Raw genomic sequence first — 17,584 nt, forward strand, 5'->3', positions numbered from 1 at the left:
AACTGCGCGACGGACAGTGCCGCATTACGCTAATAGCTCGCATCTCACTATGACGTACATATGCTTGTGCACGTAGCAATATGACACTGTGGTCAACACAGTGCTGCTAGCGCCCTCCTAAGTGCTGCAAGTGAATTTTATAGGATTCTTGATGATAAAATTAAATATTACAAGCAAATATAAATAAATAAATTAATATATTTATATATAGAGAGAAAAATTGGGGTTGCTGCAGTTCTGCAGTGCCTATGCACGAGCCGCCCCTGCGCACCTATATGTTTGTTTGTTTGTTGTTGTTTTTTTCAGTAATACCAATTATGTCACTGTGTTATTTGTCTAATTCATTTGCTAATTCTTTTCCGTTGATATTTCTTACTTTGATGGAGCCTTTCTGGAATTTTGTTAAGTTTGATTCTGTTTGGTCTAGTTTCCTCGTGAAAACAGTGAGATGTTGTTTGCTAAATATATCAAATACTTCTTGTTATCCGAGAAGTATCTAAATGTTACTTTATTTCAATGGAACTTCACATCCTTCAAAATGAAGTATGTGGAGGTCTTCCTCCCCAGAGAATAAGATAATAAAATAACGAAATAAGATATTTATGTAGGAAAATAATATCAAGTTAGTAGACCAGAAATAACTTTCGTGCATGGTAAGAATTCAACCCAATTGGAAAACAAATTTTATTTTCGAGATGAAGCTTTCTTAACTGGAGTAGTAGTTATTCATATCTGCTTAATTTAGTTCATACTGTTCTAGTAGTTTCTATTTGAGCGAGGAACATCAGGCAAACTCCCTCACACTTAACCTTCATAACATAAACCTAAGTGAAGTATAACTTGGTTTCTCTGAAAATACAAGTTCTCAAATCACTGTCCATTCCATAAAGAAATACCCTTATTAATTGTATCCATAAAGAAATACTCTTATTAATTTTATCCTGTGAGGCTCAGTGGATATGGCGTTTGGATTCCTCAGTGCTAAGCCACCCCAAGGAAGAGGGATCTACTTTCGATTCCATTCGCTGAGTAGTAGAGTCTTTTTGCCTTTTTTCGAACGGTTCCCGAGTTTGTCGATATGTGGCACAGGCAAGAGTGTTTTTTTTTTATCACGTAAACTGAAGAAAATCGACTTTAAAGCCTACATTAATTCAGACATTAAAAATACTGTATTAGGGTCAGGCTATCAAGGGCAGTGGTGCTTGCACTTGAAAGCCATCTCTTCACTTGAATGTCACTTAAAATTAGTGAGTCCTTGACCAGCGATCTCTGATTGGTTACCAGTGAAGATTGACTTGCCCACTCAGTCTCCAAAAGTCGGTGAGGGTTAAAATGACCTCACCTACTCTATTTATTTGAAAGAAATTTATTTCCTCAACAGCTACTGAAATCTGATTCAAGAAAAACACAAGAAATACTCAATTATTTTGATACGGTTAACACTCCTTGGTTATTAGTTGTTTCCGACTGACATCACTTGAATTATTACCAGAGTTTGACAAAGATAACGTCTACTTTGAGTAGATAATATTCTTACTCTTAACCATTATAATGACCCAGCATGATCGTAAACATTTTAAAAATCTGACAAGAGGTTCAGCCCTAGTACCATTAATTTTCAAATCTTAGGTATTTTCTTATGTATGAACAAATCCAAATCCATCCAACTTTGGAATGTGATAGGGGCGTGCATCAGAGACCTCCATGAAATTTGTTGATGCTATTCAGAAGGCTGTGCAGTTAACTGGTAGCCCTTTCCTCACAGAATCAATTCCACCACTTTCTCACTTATTTTCTGTTTTTGCCTTCTCCTCGTTTGCGAGTTTTTATAGCAATTCTGCTGAGTTCGTGAGTACACTGTTCGTCTTCAAACTTGCTGAACCCTAACTTTCTTATTTTTTTTTCCTATCTATCTTAGTTGTTTGGTGCAAATGTCCCTTTTCCCAAAGACAGCTTTCAGTGCTTAAACTTCATTTATAAAAAAATTCTCATTCAGGAACACTTCAGTGAACTTTTAATTTGTAGCATCAACAAAATTCCTACATCTGAGAAAATCAGTAACCATTTTTTGAGGGATTGTAATGCTTCAGTCACATTTCGACGTTTCTGTGTCTTTTATTTTTATTATCACTCTTCAGTCTAGAGTAGCATTTCCACTGTCGTCGTACTAGCAGGTTTTTAGTTGGAATTTCGTTTCATGAACTTGAATGCATTAAGCAATATCTTCATTTTCTGAGCAGTACAAATGGCTTGTACTTCCGTATTTGGTGTCTAAAAAAATTCCAAATTATTCAGATCACAAAATTTCCACCAAAATCACAATAAAATAAATCACTAATGCTTTTTATTTCCGAGTGGGCGTAGATGGAATACCTTTAGGCATAACATAAAGAAATAGTCAGCAAAAGAAACTCCAAATATCACTTTATACCAATGTTTGAAACGTTAACAGCATCGTCCAAATCACGCAGTTATTCCTAACAGCATATTTCATGATACCCTCAACTGAAGCTACACCTTACCTAATAAATGCACGCTCATCCGTGCTGCAACAGCAAGGATGAGTGTGCATTTATCAGCACTGACATCTTGTTTTGATAAAGCGTCATGTCGAATTAATAAATTAGAAATTATACAAATTAATTCTTACGTCACTGAATGATAGGTTCTAAATAACACCGCACCACACTACACTGCGATAAAATATTCCTACTCATACATATTTACAACCCGTATGTGAAACGACACAGTTTCAAAGTCCTTTTAGCTACATGTATTTACTGAGTCGCCAGTTTCAGAGTTCAAGTACTTCTTAATGTGAAATCATACCTTCTATTTGGTTTCTCAACATTACACTTCCTCTATTGTAATCATGCATCAAGAATCCCCTTTAAGTCAGGTTTCAGAAATCATTATTTATGCAGTGTTTAGTATCGTCAGTGATCAATTTAACCGAAAAAGCTTATTTAAAAAAAAAATAATAAAAATAAAAACTTCGTTCATTAGTATAGATAAACGTTAAACTTCTCAGATCAACTTTAAAGGATGTTATTTCTTGGCTATTTCCCTCCCTCCTTTGTATCTAGCCAACTTTCTTTTTGTTTTCCAGTCAGTTAAGGCAACTATTTCTATTTTTTTCACTAAAGTTTTTTAAATACCTCAGACCAGATATGGCCTTAAGCAGTTCGATAGATCCATGAGCACTCCCAAGTCTACTTTCATTGCAAAATCACTTCCAGTGATAAATCATTCCATCCTGAGAAATCCAGTCATTCCTTATACTCAGTTAATATCCAATTTAATTTATTCCCAATGCGCTAACTATACAGGGTGGTTCGAAATTCCACGTACAAACTTTGAGGGAAGGTAGACAACATCAAAATGAACCATATTCACATAGGAAAGCATGACCGGAAACGCCACCGGAAGGTACTAACAGGGACACAAAGATACAGAAATAACACAAGGCAGTAAGTAGTGGAAAAAAACTTTATTAGGCGACGTAACTGAACAGTTCAATAGTAGTTGGATACATAATACCGTTTCACATCAGGTGCTCAAAGTTACGACCATTAACAGTGATGCATGCCTGGCACCGACGACGCATTGATTGTCTTACATTTTCGAAAATACCTGGAGTTTCCCGGATATGAGCAGCGGCGATGGCGATTCTTGCCACGAGGTCCATGTCAGAGGCAACAGGCGTTTCGTAAACCATAGCTTTAAGGGTACCCCCACAGAAAGAAATTAATACTCGATAAATCAGGTAAGTGTGGGGGCCATGCGACGGGTCCACCACACCCAATCCACCGAGCCCCAAAAGACCTGTTCAAATACTGATGCACAGAAATTCCAAAACCGGCTGAAACTCCGTCGTGTTGGAACCACATCTACCGACGCAGAGTCATTGGAACATTGTTCAGTAAATCCGGCAGAACTTCTTCCAGAAAGTTCCGATACTTCTGGGAGTCCTGTCTAGGTGATAACAGGTATGGGTCGACTAAACAGTCAGCGACGATACCTGCCCATACATTAATGGCGAAGCGTTGTTGTGCAGCATGTGTCGCACAGCGTGTGGGTTCTCATGGGGCCCACACATAAGCATTGTGGTGATTGAAGACCCCTTCGCGGGTAAATGAAGCTTCAACCGTGAACAAAACACAAGTTGGAAAATCCGGGTCTACGGCACTTTTCTGCAGAAACTACTGCGCGAATTCCACACGTCGAGGATAATCTTCAGCCATCAGTAACTGGATCTGCTGCAGATGAAATGGATGTAAGGACTAAGAGTGCAAAACGCGCAGTACACTGGATACTCCTATAACAGAGGCAATGGCACGTGTGTTTGTCTCTGGATTATTATCCATCACATGTAATACTTCCTCTTACATGATGGGATTTCGCGTCGATCGTGGGCTCCGACTATCACGCCTGCGATCCCTGAATGATCCATAGTCACGCAAATTCTGATGCAAATGCGCAAACATTTGGTGATGTGGTACAGGTCTGTTTGGGTAGCTTTCGCAATACATTCGTACAGCGGGTCGTTCATTACCGTCAACTAACCCGTAAACGAGGTGCATGCCTGCTATCTCAGCGTTCGTAAAACGACGCATGTTCTTCGTACGACGTCGAAAGTTGAAATGAAGAAGCTTCAATTGCTCACCTTGAGCACTGGCAAACAGCGCCACCTCTCACTTTCGCATTGCGTTTCCGATCATGCTTTCCTATGCGAATATGGTTCCTTTTGACGTTCTCTACTTCCCCTCAAAGTTTATACGTGGAACATTCTTCTCTCACACATACACGTGTAGATAAATTTGGCTCTTTCTTGTATAAAGAGATTTCCGGAATATCCATAGTCATAAAATATATAGAAATTATATATTCCGTATAACTATAAATATACACGTACAAGCTGTACGTGTGATTCTATACTTTCCTCCTACATTCTCTCTCTCCAAAACACAGATTCTCACCACTCATTCCAAGTATCATGTTCGTGAAACGTTTCTTATATATATATTATAAGATCCATCCTAATAATACATTTGGATGGATCTAATGGGTGATATTCAACTATTTGCCGATTATGATGCAATGATAGCCCAGGCAATCAGAGATGCCGCTGATATCCAGCGCTTGCACAATGATTTGAACAGGCTTCATGTTAATGAAGCCTGTTCAAATGTTCTGTTCAAATGTTCAAATGATAATCATTAACAAATGTTAATGATTATCAGGTGAATGTTAGTAAGTGTAAAGTTATGCACTTTAGCATGATGAGATTTTAACAGCATATTTTTGTGGGATTTTACTTGGAGAGAAATTGACGAGGCTAGATTTCTTGGAGTTATGTTGGATAGGAATTTGAAATTCAAAGGTCACATAGCAAAAATTTCAAAGCTGAAAAGTTGATTAAGATGTAAGGATTAGGATGTCATTTTATCTTTTTACAAGGCCATGATAAGACCGCACCTATGCTACTGTGCGCATTTTTGGTGTCCCGGGTTCAAAGGGAATAAAAGATCTCTGGGAAGGGTTCAAATTATATTCCGATTAAAGAATGAAGATTACGAGGACACAGTGAGAGTGTATAGACTGCAAGCATTTAAACGAGAGAAAGAGGTGTGTTATAATAGAGGTCAATAAACTTCTAAGTGGAATTAGAAGTTTATTGACCTCTCTGTGAGTGTGCAGAATATTTCAATTGTTGAAGTAGTGAATGCTTCTAGGATGAATGTGTATTAGCTTTACCGATGAGTCCTTGATTCATTTGAAGTTTCAGATAATGGTACAGAGAGAGAGAGAGAGAGAGAGAGAGAGAGAGAGAGAGAGCAGTTCATCTCGTTTGATAGCCAATCATAGATAGCTGTAACAAGGCTCTCACTAATTATAAACAACAGACGGTGAAGAAAGTCAGATAATTCCACCATATGGCAGTTTCTAACCCTAAAACTGCTTGGAAAGAAGTCAACTGACGGCATAGTGGGAGGAACGAACAGTCATGGCGCGAAGATTAATAAGATGTAGGACCTTCTTTCTCTGCGATGACTGCAGCAAGCCTATGGGACAGACTTTCCACAAGCATACGATAGCGATCACTGGACCATTTTGGACCATTCTTCCTGCAGGCATGTAATAAGGTCCTGCACTGTTGTGGGGCGGACGTCCATCAGTTCATTAGTCCGAACATCCGACACTCAGTTCATCAGAGAAATCTTCAATAGGGTTGAGATCAGGGGGGTCTGTCAAGTGTAGTGACGTTCATATCCACAAACCGTGCAGTTACAGCAGCAGCAGGTTTATGGTGCATTGGCTGCTAAAAGAGAAAAGAAAGGTTTTAAAAGTTTTTGAGTAGATTCTTGTTCAAGTCGATGCCCAGAACTCCATATTCAATAGGCCGGTCCAGGAATGGCAGTTTTTACATATTATTCTTTGTAGTTCCCCACGGTCACATTCAGTGAGTGTAGTGAGTCGTCCATTGCGGGTAACACTTGCAGTTAACTCCCTGTGTTTCCTTCTCAGTATGGTATCACTGATTGTTGCTTGGGATGGTCCAATTTGTCAACAATTGTGTGAAAACAGATAAACCTGGATAATGAAATCCTATCACAACGACTCTTTTAAACTCTGTCAGTTCCCTTCTCGCAGCCACTTCACACTGACACAGTTGCATTGCTTTGGGAGCACACTTCAATTTATATCTGCTATGAACATGTGATTCGTTACCTTGCACGATGCACTGTGTCCATGGGAAAGTCCGTTTACTTCTTTTCAAGCAGTGTATATAATTTGTAGGAAATATTGTGTATGAATGTGTGAGTTGGTGGCCAGGTTGAAATTTATGGTCAATTTTCATGATTTTGTGGGATAAAAGAATTGATTGCCTGTGCCGAAATCAACTAACTTGGGCACCGGTCGAAGAAAGGGTTAGAAAACGTTCCTCTGTATTTTCATATCTTCAGCATAACATCAGAATTACAGATTAGATTCAAATGACTGCTTACTTCTTGTAGCCAGCAATATGGATGGATGCTCCACTTAACATGGCTATACAGATCTTAAATGACGATGATCATAATTACATTCCTGCAATATGATAAACCTTATTCCACCTTATCTATTCGAAGTGAATAATTTTACATTTGGCAACACTGAAATGATATCCCGATCTTTCCTTCCAAAGCACAAAGCAATGCTAAGCAACTTATAACAACATCCCATGAGAACTTCCTGACACCGGTCTTTCAAATTTAGCAAGCAATCATCAGCAAGCAATTTCTTATACTCTGAACTATACTATGTTGAAAAGAGTATTTTCCCACTTAATTATTGTTATAAATGCGTTTTAATTACATTTCTAATATACTGTGTGATCCCACCTTTGGCCTGAATGACAGGCAACAACTCTTAGGAATATGCTTTCATCCAGTTTCTGATACGTACTCATAGCAACAGTAAGATTCCTCCATTCCTTGCACAAAACTACCCCGTTGCTGATTCTGATGACGGCTGCTGTAGTATGGAGCAAAGTCGGAGTTTTAATTCGTCCCAAAGATGTTCGATTGGGTTGAGGCTTGAACTCTTAGCCGTATATTAACACTTCTATGTGTTTTGTGGAAACATTCTCGAACAGGCAGTGCAGTATGGCATGGAGCATCATCATCGTGCTGAAATATGTAAGGGTAACTAAAGTTGTCCACGATATCCAGGTAAGCTCCAAGACGTCATGGTTAGGGTACGTTCCCCAATGCCCTATCCATCTGAAACACTCTCAACACTCTCATATCATTATTGAGCATTCATCAAACGGTTGACATTTGGAATGATGCAATCTTGCAGGAACTGTTCCCCCGATTAATCTCCAGATCCAAACAAAACCATCAGAGTGAAACATTTGGAAGCGTGATTCTCCACAGAACCCTTTTCCAATCATCTGTGGTCCACGAAAGGGGGTGAAAAACGTGATTTGGCATTGAGGGGTGTTGTGTGGCTTGTTCACAGCACATTTCCATGATAACCAAAGTCATGCAACCCTCTGAGGATAGGTCTAGTGGCCCCTGCAACATTTTCCAGGTTGATTGCGAGATCTGCCAATGATGACCTGTAGGATGCTCGAACATTCCAAGGCACAGCTAGCAGCACTCGGTTAGTGAGTATCGTTGACCTCCCAGGGAATTTTTTTGCTGTGTAATCACCATCAACTTTCCATCACGCATGACATAAGCAACGGTAGATTTCTGTATACTGAGATGGATAGCAATGTCACTGACAGAAAGACCACTTATGTGGCACCTAATTACAATTCCATCTTGGATATCCCTTAGTTCAGCTGAACGTGGTATCTTGACATATCTCACCTTTACCAGAATAATGCAGACACTCCCTGAATAGTTACATATAGGAGGATCACAGGTGTAGCTAGAGATTTTGTCGCCCGGGACGGTTCTTGAGTTTTCCGCCCCTCTCAATACACACCAAAAATACAACAAAAAGTCAAAACGACGTATAGGGAAATAAATTAAAACACTATGTGTATGTTTATTTTAGTTGTAAATATAGTTGTTTAAAACTAGTTATTAATTAAGTAATAAAAATTACTAAGTTAACATAAAAGAATCGTCAAAAAATAAAACTGTGTTTCACATGAAAAGTGCTGCCCGGGGGAAACCTCCCCCACCCCCGAGCTACGCAGCTGAGGAGGATCCGAAATATGCAAGGCACGCAAGATACTTTTTGTCCATTTATGTCCAAATACTTTTTTTCAAGGTAGGACATCAACAATACATAAATTAAATGCCAATGGACCCAGAATATAACCCTGTGGTTCCCCCACTGGTTCAGAACCTTTTAGGGGAATTTTCTACCTCAATACATAACTTGTTGGCTCCTATCAGTCAATCATACTTGTGTATTATTACTATTATTATTACTATCAAGATTAATGAGCATTTCTCTGACGTTCTTTTGGCAAACTTACAGAGAAGGCATCTATTTGTGGAAGTATGGGAAGTGATTTGCTTTAGTTGTCCTGGCAACAGCTGGAGGAAAAAGCTGATGCGAAGAGGTCCGCCTTTTTCTTGAGTGAGGTTACTATAGTGTTATCAAGATGAAAGAGAGGTGGCAACACGAAGGACAGAAGTTACGCCTAACAGACTTAGCAAAGGAACAGAAGGCTTGACTGCAAGTTGAGCAGGAGGCAAGCTTATTGCATTCCATTCTTATCTGAATTTCCTGTATGCGAGATGAAGATTTTCAGTTTCCGAGAGGAGAAATCTGCCACTTCCATATGAGATCGGTTAACTAGCTTTCAATTATAAAAAAAACATATAAAGATTCTTCTCTTCACGACGAGAATGGAACTAAATTATCTTCTTATCGATGGTGACTATATCCAGTCGCTAAATACGGGATATTTAGCGATATAATGAGACGGCTAGAAATGTCACTGACGGAACGACTACGTATATGGCACCTAATTACAATCACATCTTGGAAATCTCTCAGTTCAGCTGAACGTGGTATCATACATATCAACACTTGACATATCACACCATTACCAGAATAATGCAGACACTCCCTGAATAGTTACGAATAGGAGGCCAAGCGCAGAGGACGCAAGCGTCACTTCCACTGAGCTACACAGGCCTTTGTGTGTGTGTGTGTGTGTGTGTGTGTGTGTGTGTGTGTGTGTGTGTGTGTGTGTGTGTGTGTGTGTGTGTGTGTGTGTGTGTGTGTGTGTGTGTGTGTGTGTGTGTGTGTGTGTGTGTGTGTGTGTGTGTGTGTGTGTGTGTGTGTGTGTGTGTGTGTGTGTGTGTGTGTGTGTGTGTTAAAGATACCAAACAATTTTATAAGCTAGGTTTTTTTAATCCTTTTTCCCAAGTAAACAAGCAGACAAGTAACTCAAGTTTACAGCTGCACGTAGTGCAACATTAGGCAACTCGTGGTAAAGGAGGTGCAAGCTGTGATCAATTTCCTTAGAATTTTCTCCTAATGCAAAGCACATTTCCACAAGGAAATGTATGATGCTATGCATTAAGGTAATGGTCACTACCGATAAGGATTTCGATCTTTATTCAGGTCTCGTCACTGGGAGCCAGACCTAAAAAATGCCAAGGGTGAAGTAATACAGAGCTAATAAATATTTTACCTAAACAATCTGCCATAATGTGCTTTGACCTCATTAAATAAAAATCTCAGGATGAGAGTAATATGTAGAAAGTTTTTTACCTTGGGTATATTTTATGTTAAAGATACCAAGCAATTTTATAAGCTAGATTTTTTTAATCCTTTTTCCCTAATATACACCTAAGGTAAAAAACTTTCTACACACACACACACACACACACACACACACATATGTGTGTGTGTGTGTGTGTGTGTGTATAATATATATATATATATTATAATATAAAAAAATCAGCTAACGCCTATATTGTTCCCGTATAGGGAATAGGCGGGGCCGTTTACCCTATCTAACTTTTGGAGACTGAGTGGGCAGTTCAATCTCCACTGGTAGCCAATCAGAGAGATAGCTGGCCCAGGGCTATCACTGATTCATCGGTACGCAGTGAAGGAGGTGGCAAGCTAGTGCCGCCATCTCATGGTCTCTAACCCTAACACAATATTTTTAATGTCTGAAAATATTGTGGGTTCTACGGTCGATTTTCTTGAGTTTACTGGACAAAAAATCCGAGTTTCCGGGAGAAAAAACCGCTAGCCCGTGCCAGAGATCGATTAACTCGGGAACGAACCGGCCGATAAAAGGCTTAGAAAAATTTCCTCTAGTCGGCGACTAGATATGAACCACCAAATCCTTTCTTCGTGCAGTCAAGCGCCATAGAGTGCAAACGGCACTTCTACTGAGCTACACAGGCTATAGATATAGCTCAAGAAACCGGCCTCGGTAGTGGTCCCTTGCCTTTAATGCATAGCATCATACATCTCCTCCAGGAGATGTGCTTTGCATTAAGGGTAAATATTAAGAATAGTGATCAGAACTTATTCTACCTTTACCACGAGTTACCGTGACTTGCACTTCCTGCAGGGTCAGCTAGACTTGCAATACTTGCAGGCGCAAATTTGACTGACTTGTCTGTTTGCTTACTTGGGAAATGGAGTAAAAAACCAGGTTTATATTTAAAATAGTTTGATATCTTTAACATATGTTATACCCAAGTTTAAAAAAACTCTCTCTCTCTCTCTCTCTCTCTCTCTCTCTCTCTCTCTATATATATATATATATATATATATATATATATATATATATATATAGTAATAATTGTAGTAATAAATCTGTGTAGTAATTTAGAAGAATTTCTAAATTACTACACAGAACTGTGGACAGACAAATATTTTTAAAAAGACAACTGACAAACAATTAACGAAAATGAAAAGGAAATAACTGAAGAAGAATTAGAAATCAGCCTGAAAGAAAAAAGAAACGGAAAATCACCTGGAGAAGATAAGCTAGGTTCAGAACTATATAAATACGCAGGAACAAGATTCAAAGAAAGACTCTTATTATTTTTAAACAAAATTTACTCAACTGGTATCCCCCCAATAGAATGGAAAAAAAAAAGCAATTGTGATTCCTATCTTTAAGAAAGGTAATAGAGATGACCCTAAAAACTATAGAGGTATCAGTATACTAAATTCATGTTACAAAATATACAGCAGAATCTTAAATAACAAACTAATGAAATATTCCGAAAACTTTATTCTAGAGGTACAAAATGGATTTAGAAAAGGACGATCATGTATAGACCCAGCCTTCTGCCTAAAATTAATAATAGAGAAAAGAAGAGAATATAATATAGAAACGCATATTGCATTTATCGACTTTGAAAAAGCATTTGACAAAGTTAAAAGAAACATATTATTTAACATATTAAAAGAAAGACAAATACCAAATAATATCCTAAAAGCTGTCACAAGTATATATGAAAATAATCAAATACAAATAAGATTAAATCACGGGCTATCATATACAAGAGAGATAAACCAAGGGATCCGACAGGGATGTCCCCTCTCAGCAACTCTTTTAATATCTACTTAAATGAAATAATAATAAAATGGAGTAGAAATTTACATCAAGGAATTAAACTTTCACCTCTTTGCAGACGACCAAATAATAATTACAAATTCTGACGATAACTTACAGAAAGCTATTTTAAATCTAAATGAGATACCCAAAGATTATGGTATGATAATATCAATGGATCTTGCTGGATCTATGGCCTTTAAAGGACAAGATCCAGCAAGAAGTAAAATAGTAATAGATAACAAGATCTTAGAACAGGTGAATTCATTTAACTATCTAGGATGTATGATCACATATGAAAATGAAAAAGATATAAACGTAAAAATTGCAAAATATTTAAAAATAACAGGTGTAATTAACTCTATATTTAAACCAAACCTAGTTCAAAAACAAACCAGGCTAAAAGTATACAATACATTAGCCTTACCAGTCTTAATGTATGGAAGCGAAATCTGGACAATAAAACAAAAAGACAAACAAAGACTAACAACAGCAGAAATGAAGTTTATGAGAAAAACTGCAAAGTATACCCTATTTGATCACAAAAGAAACGAAGATATTATGAAAGAATTAAACCAAGAACCAGTAATTGAAAAAATTAAAAAATATAAACATAGATGGATGGAACACGTTCAAAGAATGAAAACAGAAAGATTACCAAAACAAGCCTTAAAGTACAAGCTATATATATATATATATATATATATATATGTATGCTTGGTATCTTTAACATAATTATACCCAAGATAAAAATACTTTCTACATATATATATATATATATATATATATATCATATATTGTTTCCCTTCGGCTAGGAAACAATATGGGATAATATCCCTTAACTTAAATATGTTCATGTCGCCGAATTGAGGCCTTTGGCTCTTCATTATAATTAGTAATTTATATTTATATTTTTAACAGTGGAACTCTGTTCTTGTGCTGTTCAAATAATTAGATGATCACTAACCTTTTCCTTTGGAATATTTTTAAAAATAAACGAAACACGATTCTAGAATAATTGTTATAATATTTGTAATCGAACATAAATTTTGAATATTATTCTACTTGCTGAAATTATATGATCTTGCAGGTGGCAGACCAGGGTGGTTGCCGTGGGCATATGTATGTTTGATTCACACGTGTTCAGAGAAATAAATGGCAAGTGAGGAAAGTGAAATGCGGTCTGTCGAAAGAGAAATAAAGACGGACGATGAAAGTAGTAGTGGGGAAGAAGAAGAAGTCGTAGAAATTTCTGGAAGCGAAGACTGCGATGATAGTATAGATTGCGAAAATAATGACGACGAAGAAGAAAATGAAGATAAACTCTGTAGAACTTACTTGCCTGGTGTCGATGATGTTGAGGGCCCTCTGGAATGTGATGAGTCTGCGTATGTCTTATATCACCAAGTTCAGACCGGTAAGACAAGTGCATATTGTCGATTTTCATTGCTAGTCGTTATTGTATTTGTAATAACGAAATTATAATAGTAGTGGTAGATATATAACAAACTGATAATTATCTGAGATTTCCAGGTAGTCAAGGACTCATCGTGAGGCTGTACATCACCCAAACCAGCAGTCATTCCTTGTTTTAAACTTATTTATATTAGCTGTACTCACCTCTTTAAGAGGCAAACTATTCCACTCGCTCACTGCTGTGTGGGAGAAAACTCTAACTTTCGCCCCTTTCTTTACTACAAACAAACTTAACTTCCATGGATACCCCCATGTTTCCTTCCTGCCTTCCATAGAATAAAAAAAATTCATCATACGATATCCAATAGCACCCATTTAGAAGTATATAGACCTCTTTCATATTCCTGATGTAATCTTTGTACCTTATTCCCCCCCCCCCCCCACTTCCACACTTAGGAGTGGTAGTATCAAGTTTTGTAAGGAGACTAAATGATTTCCTTATCCTGATATGTCAAGGTTCATTTCTACATTGCAATTATCCTCTGAGTTGTATTTGTTACATTTGTTATGTAACCTTTGAACTGCAAATTCCTGGCCACTACAACTCCAACTTAGCCTCCTAATATGCAGGTTCAAAATCTCATCACATCAAACCATAACTTTACACACACACACACACTAACACAGAATAGACCACCATTTTCATTTGCTATATTTCCAGCTTATTCAAAATCATTCAGCTGGACATCAGTAATATCCCTGATTGGCCTGCCTATCTTTGCATCATTAGCAAACTGAAAATTTCCTGTCAGATCTTTCCTAATGTCATTAATGTATAGATTGAACAATAGTAGTCCAAGTACTGATACATGGGGTATACCACTGGCCATTTTAAATCTCGCAAATTCATATCCCCATATACCACTTTCTGGTATCCATTAGCCACCGACTTATCTAAGTCAATAGTTTGTATTTCATTCCCATATTTTGTATTTTATGCAACAGCCTTTCATATGGTATCCCATCAAATGCCTTAGCAAAATACAATGTTATCATAGTGTTGCTATATTTTATATGGTGTCATCATCTGTGCCATTGTAATATTCTATTAATTTATTCTTGTATCTTAAATTCAAGTGTGCCTTTGTTAACCTTATAGGTGCTGTGCTCTCAACACCTTTATGTCATAGCTAACTCTTTGCTACTTTACTCTTAATTTACTCTATATCTTAGTTGGACTAGTTGGCTGAGTGGTTTATGTATCTGCTCTTCTGCTAAAAGGCTGTGGGTTCAAATCTCGGCGTGGGCTTGGATGGTTGTGATTGTCTGTGAAAATACTGGTGATAGTTGTGGGTGGTAGATGGCATTGGTGTAATTGTGGATCATTGTAGTTGGATTATGGGTAGTGGAGATAGAGTTGTAGAGTAAATGCCTCTCTCGATGAGTCTTGGACTCCCTGGAGGTGTCAAGTAATAATAATAATAATAATAATTTTACTTTAATCAGCTTGACATATGTTTCGCTATTAATCCTACTTAATCTCATTTCCTGTTCCCATTGCTAGTGAACAGACCTTAAGTTATCAGCCGATCTGTGATATGCAGGTTACCAATTCGCGCAGTAATGAATCAGAAAAATTAATTTTTTTAATGACTGCACCAATCTAATTGAACTAATTTAGTTTGAGAATTAAGGAATACGGTCTTTAGTTAATACACGTATTTTCCTATAAGCATGTTGTGGCGATTCTCAATCTATAGTGCACACAGGTTTGCTAGTTTTTCAGAAATAGTGCATTGGCAATTGATCAGGCAAGGTAAAACAAAACATTTTATTTAAACCTAGAAAGAATGTACAATACACACATCAAAGAGGAAATGATATCTCTCTCTCAGGCTATCAAAATACAATAGGGGCAACATACAACTGGCTATATTGCATACAATTTACTGAACCCCTTCATATTGTTAACTAATCTAAATTAAACATGTAGCTATTCCCTAAGTTATATCTTAGCTTAATTTCTTCCATTATATGTACAAATTTACAATCAATCTACTCCTTTGTGACCAAAATCATTATTTAACACTTTCCAACAATTATCTCTAAGCACACTCATTACATATAATAATTCCAGTTTCACCATTACAAAGTATTAACAAAATTTGTGCCTACTTAGAATAGCCCTTTTACATATACATTTTGGTCAATTGCACAATACCTCAGTCCATCTTCACCATAGGTTACGATCATCGCTTGGACAATGTAGTGGTTCTTGCTCTGGGAATTGCCAGACAAGGTCGCTGCGATTCTTTCATCGGTAACTGAAAAGGAATTGCTGAAGTCTCCATTATGACCGTGGGTAGTAGCACTCTCCTAGCACGTCCATACATTCAAACAAGAGCTCCATTGCATAACAGCCTTGCCTCCACACACATACATACACACCTGGAATTCCGTTCTCTGGAAAACAGCAAAACTTGGCATCTAAAAACCAAGAACCTTGAAATTAAGAACATTGCTGGTTCATCTCAGTCCTCTTTTATATCATCTCTAATCCTTTGTTACGATGTAGTTTCCAGAATCACCTGCCAGCATGATGATGTCACTTCACCTCCCTCCATTCGTGGGTACATATTTTTATTTTTGCAAGACCTTGCAAATTTTTGTATTTCCGTAGTCATTGTTCTAATCTGGGTTAATCCCCTTTTTTCCATTTTACATACAGCTCAATGGACATTAAATTATGCATTTTTACAGAAAAATTATTACATTTATTTTCTTACAACACAAATTCAATTTTATATAAGTTTGGAAACCTCTGTAAAATCAAACTCGAAAAATTAATTTAATTTATCGTGAGTGATTTTACAGCGTATCCATTCCCTTTATCCAACTGAGCCATAACATTTTTATAAAATATGATCAAAATTGTTAAAACACATTCTCCATTTATTAAGTCCATGCTTTTGTTTTTCTTTTTCTTTTTTTTTTTGCAGAGTATAGTTTGTCTGTCAATCCATTTCTTATTCTAGTTCTTGCTACCGTTCTCAAATCTTCACTACCACTCAAGAAATACTGATAGTTAGTAGTTATACATTGGTTTTTGCACCACCCTTCTACTATAAATTAAAGATGCCAAGAAATTATATTCTTGGTTTAATCCTTTATCCAAGTGTAAGCAAACAAAGTTTGCACGTGAAGTAACTTCACGACTGGGCAACTCGTATATATAGGCTAATGACTTCACATCATTTGTCCTAGTATCCCATAATGCAAAACACACATCCTTATGGACATCTATAATGCTATGCATTATGGGAAGGGTCACAATATCCAGACCAGAATATGACTTTTCATTCAACCTTGGTATCACTTATGGGTCTCTCTCCTACTGATGAAACCTCATTGGGGTCAAAACCAGTCTGGGTAGTGACTCTTCCCATAATGCATAGCATTATACATGTCGTTAAGAGGGTAATGACTTCGCAAGTGATGCGAAGTCATTACCCTCTATATATGAGTACTCCAGTCATGAAGTTCCTTCACATACAAATTTTATTTGCTTATATTTGCATAAAGAGTTAAACCAAACCAAAAAAAATAAAAAAAAAAAAATTTCTTGGCATCATTAATTTATAGTATAACCAAGTGGATAGGAAAGAACTTGACATTGTCAGCATCCAGGAATGCGTTAGCAGAGCTAATCTCAGATGGTATGGTCACTTAAATAGAATGGGAGAGGAAAGATTAGCAAAACAAGTGTTCTCTGCCAGGTTGGCAGGAAAACGACCCAGAGGAAGACCAAGATATAGGTGGATTGATACGGTACAAAGTGCCTTAGACGATAGAAATATAAGATCTGATAATGTTGGAGTCTTGACAAGTAACAGACTGATTTGGAGGAAAATTGTAGATAGGAAGTTAGTAATGATGTAATTTTTTCATGTGGTACTGTCATATCCTGTACACCCCTTGAGGGTACGTGGCAGGAATTTGATGATGATGATGATAACCAAGTGGAAAACCTTTCAACAACCACACTTGTACAATGGAACTATCATGCATTCTTTTCCACTTTTCTGAACTGAGTTTCAAATTAGACAACATGTCAAAGGCATA

At 37.2% G+C, this 17,584-nt stretch overlaps 1 protein-coding gene across 1 annotated transcript in view; it reads left to right on the top strand.

Annotated features, from left to right (window-relative positions):
* Positions 1 to 12,983: 12,983 nt before the first annotated feature.
* l(2)09851 (WD repeat-containing protein 1 l(2)09851) overlaps positions 12,984 to 17,584 on the top strand; it is a 64,617-nt gene continuing 60,016 nt past the window's right edge. The window contains exon 1 of the mRNA XM_090396200.1: positions 12,984 to 13,463. Coding sequence (XP_090252326.1) covers positions 13,202 to 13,463 — 262 coding nt within the window. The 5' untranslated portion in view covers positions 12,984 to 13,201. The remainder of the gene's footprint in view (positions 13,464 to 17,584) is intronic.

This window comes from Typopeltis vanoorti, chromosome 7 (genome assembly GCF_054136105.1).
Source record: "Typopeltis vanoorti isolate ZY-2024b chromosome 7, IOZ_Tvanoo_1.0, whole genome shotgun sequence".
Classification (NCBI taxonomy): domain Eukaryota; kingdom Metazoa; phylum Arthropoda; class Arachnida; order Uropygi; family Thelyphonidae; genus Typopeltis; species Typopeltis vanoorti.